Below are 7474 nucleotides of genomic sequence, written 5' to 3'. Positions count from 1 at the left end.
GCATATATATATATATATATATATATAAATACTGTATGTGTGTATATATTCTGTGTATGTGTGTATATATGTGTGTATATGTTTTGTGTATGTGTTTGTATTTATGTATATATGTGTGTATGTGTATATATAAATATATATGTGTGTGTGTATGTATATATGTGTGTATATATTTTGTGTATGTGTGTGTATTTATTTATATATGTGTAGGTGTGTATATATATATATATATGTGTGTGTGTGTGTGTGTATATATATATTTTGTGTATGTGTGTGTATTTATGTATATATGTGTAGGTGTGTATATATATATATATATACAGTATGTGTGTATATATTTTTTGTATGGTTGTGTATATATGTGTAGGTGTGTATATATGTATGTGTGAGTGTAGGACAGTAGGTGACTATGTGTATGAGTGCAAAACACACACATGCTCACACAGTGACACCCTCACATATACACAAACCCCAAGGCAGAACATACAGTGATCTGAGATGTCATCTCTGTCTGCAGAAAGAACAGGACACATGCAGGAACTGTTAGCGCTTGAACTTTGTAGTGCTGCTCCACATTAGACAGTTCTCTTCAAACAGACCTGTGCTGTGGTTGCAGTGTGTAAGTTTTCCTTAACACAGTGCATCAAGAGCAAAGTGCTGTTTGAAGTGAGTTGTCAAATATGCAGCACATTGCTTTTTGACTGGCTCTCAGATATTTTTTTTCATACCCCCCCCCCCCCAGCCTTTCCCGTCTGCAAAGCTGGTTATTCTGAATCTAAGACATTAGTATGATCATTGCATCTTTTTTATTACTAAATTTCTATGTTAGACCAAGAGAAAAGGAAACAGATTTATTCAAGAGACATTTAAAAAAAAAAAAAAATTGTATGCAGCTAATTTGCAATGCAATTATTTATAATGCATTAAAAATTGTTTTATTCTTCAGTTAACCAACACATTGCAGTTGAACTGGTGCCTTAGTGTAACTGTTTAATTTAAAATTTTATTTTATTTAAAAATTACCTGCAGAAAATGTTTCACTAAAAAAATCTCATTGCAGAAAGTGAAGAAAAGTTCTGCCTCTGGGTACACAAACACACACTTGTATAACTGGTCTCAGATACACCTTGGTATCTATGGGTCCCCTTATTGCAATTACTTACAGTGAGTGAATTTCTATGCACATTTGTTGGCGCTATCATTAACTCTGTGTTACTGTAATAACAAAAGGGTGAGAGAGGAAAACCTATTTACAGCACATAATAAGGCTGTCAGACTGATTGTTGTCTATTGTGCTAATAAATAGAAAGCAATCACTAGAGAGAGCACAATGTGTTTATATTTAGAGCAGGTGCCAAGGCAGACATACCAGTAAATATCACACAACACGTGACACAGAAACACACAGTCCCCCTGTCCTTATACGTGGGTGTCAGTGCCCACCCTAGATGCCCAAGCAATGCGTGTCATTTTAGCATAAATAGCGGGTCACATATTCCCTCATCAGTCACAGGGCCACATGTGTGCACTCTATTAGGGACCAAAGAAACAAATATGTGTAACCCCTTTCTTGCCGGGTGGTACATTGACAAGCAGCGCAGAGTGGGCCCCCAGCTGGTTGTAGCCCTCACACATGACTTGATTCTTCTAACGGCCCCTTTAACTGAGCCAGGACCACCGTTTCTGTGTAGAGGTGACTAGCAGAGGTCACTGACTTTCGGGATGAGGTTCTCACCAGGGCCCTTTTCTTTGGTTGAGTTGTGCCAACCTTGTGCCTGCTCCGTAGGTACTCCTTGTAATTTTTTGAAAGCAGGGTGTACAAGAAGGGGTTAATGCAGCTGTTGCTATAAGCCAAACATGTCACCACAAAGTTGACATATACAGAGGAGTTCTGCGTTTCTACAGCCTGGCAATAAATACTGAGCAGCTGCCAGACCCAGAATGGGATGAAACAAGCCCAGTAGGTGAGGACAATGCTGAAGATCATATAGAGGACCTTCTGCTTTGGACACCTCTTTACCTCTTTGTTGCTGAAGATGCTGCTTTGGGATTTCCAATAGGTTTTAGCCATCTTGAAATAAAGGTAGCAGATGACTAAGCCTGGTGCTAGGATGCAGGTGTGGAACAGGATGGTCAGATAGATCTTGTAGGCTTCCAGTTGCCAGGTGGGGTGGCACATTTGTTTGGTGATGCCATTATGCACGCTGGTCCTGAGATCTATTAGGATCATAGTTGGTAGAGCAAGCAGGAATGACACCAGCCAGACCAGGCAGGTAATAGTCCTTCTGTAGTACCGGGACCTGCTGATTGTGTCTAGTGGTCTCACCACAGCCAGGTACCTCTCAGTGCTCATAATGGTGAGGATGAAGATACTGGCATGCATGGTCAACAGATCTAGACTGAACAGGATCCGACAACCAATGTCTCCAAAATACCAGTTCTTCCCAAAGTAGGTGCAGACCACAAATGGTATGGTGGCCAAATAGAGCAGATCGGCCAGTGCCAGGTTAACTATGTAGATGTACATAGATCCAGTGAATTTCATAGACATGTTCATGACCACCAGTGTGTAAGTGTTCCCGCTCATCCCGACAAGGCACATAACAGCAAGAACGACCCCCAACACAGAGGTCACCGCTATGTCACTGCCACCAGAAGCCTCAATAGAAAAGTTAAAGTGGCCAGTAAGGTTTTTCTGGTTCCAAGGACGTGAGGAGTCCAGTCTGGGTTCCATACTGTCACTGGTATGGGTTCTACAGCACCATGAAACTCTGAGGTATCTGAAATAAATAGGTTGGTGGATATGATTATGTGTAAGGTAACAAGCAGACAATCTGGTTATGTCTTTAATTTTAATGTTAGTCTTAAAGCCTTACTGTCTGCAAGGTGGGAGTATTGATATTATTATTATACTTTATATATAAAGAGCCATTGTATTCCGACAGAAAGAAAATAGACTTCTAAAGAATGGAACAAAGACCAACAAACAATTTGGTATAACTTATGGGACAGAGAGTTTAGCGGACAGAGAGTTTAGCAGACACACACCATAAAGAGAGAGAGCGTCATAAAAAGGATCACAAGACAGGTTGTAAAAGCACAGAATATAACAAACATTCTATTGTTACCTTCAGTAATCCCAATAGGAGGTCCAGGGCGAGGTGTAGGAGATCAGATGCAGGAAGTCAGGGATGCAGGAGATCAGAGGTGCACTCAGGGATGCACGAGAGTTGTGCAATAGGTTAAGAGTGCAGGAGGTCAGAGGTGCAATAGGTAAGGGCTGCAGGAGGTCAGGGCTGCAGGATATTAGAGCTGCAGGAGATCAGAGCTGCAGGAGGTCAGAGCTGCAGGAGGTCAGAGGTGCAATAGGTCAGGGCTGCACAAGATCAGAGGTGCAGTAGGTCAGGGGTGCAGGAGGTCAGAGTTGCAGGAGGTCAGAGGTGCAATAGGTCAGGGCTGCACGAGATCAGAGGTGCAGTAAGTCAGGGGTGCGGGAGGTCAGAGTTGCAAGAGGTCAGAGGTGCAATAGGTCAGGGCTGTAGGAGATCAGAGGTGCAGTAGATCAGGGGTGCAGGAGATCAGAGGTGCAAGAGGTCAGAGCTGCAGGAGGTCAGAGGTGAAGGAGGTCAGAGGTGCAGTAGGTCAGGGGTGCAGGAGATCAGAGCTGCAGGAGGTCAGAGCTGCAGGAGGTCAGAGTTGCAGGAGGTCAGAGGTGCAGTAGGTCAGGGGTGCAGGAGGTCAGAGCTGCAGGAGGTCAGAGGTGCAATAGGTCAGGGCTGCAGGAGATCAGAGCAACAGAAGGTCAGAGCTGCAGGAGATCAGAGGTGCAGGAGATCAGAGGTGCAGGAGGTCAGAGGTGCAGGAGATCAGAGGTACAGGAGATCAGAGCTGCAGGAGATCAGAGGTACAGGAGATCAGAGCTGCAGGAGATCAGAGGTACAGGAGGTCAGAGGTACAGGAGGTCAGCGCTGCAGGAGGTCAGAGGTGCAGGAGGTCAGAGGTGCAGGAGGTCAGAGGTGCAGGAGATCAGAGGTACAGGAGATCAGAGGTACAGAAGGTCAGAGGTGCAGGAGGTCAGAGGTGCAGGAGATCAGAGCTGCAGGAGATCAGAGGTACAGGAGGTCAGAGGTACAGGAGGTCAGCGCTGCAGGAGATCAGAGGTGCAGGAGGTCAGAGGTGCAGGAGGTCAGAGGTGCAGGAGGTCAGAGGTGCAGGAGATCAGAGGTACAGGAGATCAGAGCTGCAGGAGATCAGAGGTGCAGGAGATCAGAGCTGCAGGAGATCAGAGGTGCAGGAGATCAGAGGTGCAGGAGATCAGAGGTACAGGAGGTCAGAGGTGCAGGAGATCAGAGGTACAGGAGATCAGAGCTGCAGGAGATCAGAGGTACAGGAGGTCAGAGGTGCAGGAGATCAGAGGTGCAGGAGGTCAGAGCTGCAGGAGGTCAGAGGTGCAATAGGTTAGGGCTGCAGGAGATCAGAGCAGCAGGAGATCAGAGGTGCAGGAGATCAGAGGTGCAGGAGATCAGAGGTGCAGGAGATCAGAGGTGCAATAGGTCAGGGCTGCAGGAGATCAGAGCAGCAGGCGATCAGAGGTGCAGGAGATCAGAGGTGCAGGAGATCAGAGGTGCAATAGGTCAGGGCTGCAGGAGATCAGAGCAGCAGGAGATCAGAGGTGCAGGAGGTCAGAGCTGCAGGAGGTCAGAGCTGCAGGAGGTCAGAGGTGCAATAGGTCAGGGGTGCAGGAGATCAGAGCAGCAGGAGATCAGAGGTGCAGGAGATCAGAGGTGCAGGAGATCAGAGGTACAGGAGATCAGAGGTGCAGGAGGTCAGAGGTGCAGGAGGTCAGAGGTGCAATAGGTCAGGGCTGCAGGAGATCAGAGCAGCAGGAGGTCAGAGCTGCAGGAGATCAGAGGTGCAGGAGGTCAGAGCTGCAGGAGATCAGAGGTGCAGGAGATCAGGGCTGGAGGAGGTCAGCGCTGCAGGAGATCAGGGCTGGAGGAGGTCAGCGCTGCAGGAGGTTCTCAGAGTTACAATTCCTTGCACAGGGTGAGATACCTGTATTTGATGGCTCTGGGGAGGGAGTACTAATCGGCAAGATCCTGAGCAGCTGTCTGGTACAAACGAGTCATTTTCTGCTGGGCAGCTCTCTGGATGAGGTGGGGCAGACCTGGAGCATCAGGTGGTTCTGAAGTTTGCAGAATCAGGTGCTGAGGTGTGAGCCAGTTTGCTGGTTGGGGGTCTCTGGGCAGCTGTGTTAGGGGGATGGAGCACACTGAGCTGATGCTGAGAAACTGCAGGAACCAAGTGCACAATGTGACTAAGGATGAGCCAGAGACAGGAGGAGGGGGCTGTGTGCCAGGTAGGTGGGATTTAGCTGAGGGTAGGTGTGTGGGGTACAAACCTTCTACCCTGAGCGCTGATCATTATAGGTCAGTGATTATACACAATACAGGGTGAGTCATACACAATACAGGGTGAGCCATACACAATACAGGGGCAAACATTATACACAATATTGGGTCAGTGATTATACACAATACAGGGTCAGTGATTATACACAATACAGGGTCAGTGATTATACACAATACAGGGTCAGTGATTATACACAATATAGGGTCAGTGATTATACACAATACAGGGTCAGTGATTATACACAATACAGGGTCAGTGATTATACACAATACAGGGTCAGTGATTATACACAATACAGGGTCAGTGATTATACACAATATAGGGTCAGTGATTATACACAATACAGGGTCAGTGATTATACACAATATAGGGTCAGTGATTATACACAATACAGGGTCAGTGATTATACACAATACAGGGTGAGTCATACACAATACAGGGGCAATCATTATACACAATATATTTTCAGTGATTATACACAATACAGGGTGAGTCATACACAATTATACTGGGGCAATCATTATACACAATATAGGGTCAGTGATTATACACAATATAGGGTCAGTGATTATACACAATACAGTGTGAGTCATACACAATACAGGGGCAATCATTATACACAATATAGGGTCAGTGATTATACACAATACAGGGTCAGTGATTATACACAATATAGGGTCAGTGATTATACACAATACAGGGTCAGTGATTATACACAATACAGGGTCAGTGATTATACACAATATAGGGTCAGTGATTATACACAATACAGTGTGAGTCATACACAATACAGGTGCAATCATTATACACAATATAGGGTCAGTGATTATACACAATACAGGGTGAGTCATACACAATACTGGGGCAATCATTATACACAATATAGGGTCAGTGATTATACACAATATAGGGTCAGTGATTATACACAATACAGTGTGAGTCATACACAATACAGGGGCAATCATTATACACAATATAGGGTCAGTGATTATACACAATACAGGATGAGTCATACACAATACTGGGGCAATCATTATACACAATATAGGGTCAGTGATTATACACAATACAGTGTGAGTCATACACAATACAGGGTGAGTCATACACAATACAGGGGCAATCATTATACACAATATAGGGTCAGTGATTATACACAATACAGTGTGAGTCATACACAATACAGGGTGAGTCATACACAATACAGGGGCAATCATTATACACAATATAGGGTCAGTGATTATACACAATACAGGGTCAGTGATTATACACAATACAGGGCCAGTGATTATACACAATACAGGGTCAGTGATTATACACAATATAGGGTCAGTGATTATACACAATACAGGGTCAGTGATAATACACAATACAGGGTGTCATACACAATACAGGGGCAATCATTATACACAATATAGGGTCAGTGATTATACACAATATAGGGTCAGTGATTATACACAATACAGGGTCAGTTATTATACACAATACAGGGTCAGTGATTATACACAATATAGGGTCAGTGATTATACACAATACAGGGTCAGTGATTATACACAATATAGGGTCAGTGATTATACACAATACAGGATCAGTGATTATACACAATACAGGGTGAGTCATACACAATACAGGGTCAGTGATTATACACAATACACAGTGTCATACAAAATACAGGGGCAATCTTTATACACAATATAGGGTCAGTGATTATACACAATATAGGGTCAGTGATTATACACAATACAGGGTCAGTTATTATACACAATACAGGGTCAGTGATTATACACAATACAGGGTCAGTGATTATACACAATATAGGGTCAGTGATAATACACAATATAGGGTCAGTGATTATACACAATATAGGGTCAGTGATTATACACAATATAGGATCAGTGATTATACACAATACAGGGTCAGTGATTATACACAATATAGGGTCAGTGATTATACACAATACAGGGTCAGTGATTATACACAATACAGGGTCAGTGATTATACACAATACATGGTCAGTGATTATACACAATACAGGGTCAGTGATTATACACAATACCGGGTGAGT

At 44.1% G+C, this 7474-nt stretch overlaps 1 protein-coding gene across 1 annotated transcript; it reads right to left on the bottom strand.

Annotated features, from left to right (window-relative positions):
* Positions 1 to 1627: 1627 nt before the first annotated feature.
* On the bottom strand, positions 1628 to 2734 carry LOC128641761 (urotensin-2 receptor-like). The gene has a single exon (XM_053694283.1). The coding sequence runs from the start codon at positions 2732 to 2734 to the stop codon at positions 1628 to 1630; it is 1107 nt and encodes a 368-aa protein (XP_053550258.1).
* Positions 2735 to 7474: the final 4740 nt, after the last annotated feature.

The sequence above is a fragment of the Bombina bombina genome, chromosome 11, assembly GCF_027579735.1.
Source record: "Bombina bombina isolate aBomBom1 chromosome 11, aBomBom1.pri, whole genome shotgun sequence".
NCBI classification, from domain to species: Eukaryota; Metazoa; Chordata; class Amphibia; order Anura; family Bombinatoridae; genus Bombina; species Bombina bombina.
This window is presented reverse-complemented; position numbering and strand designations above follow the sequence as displayed.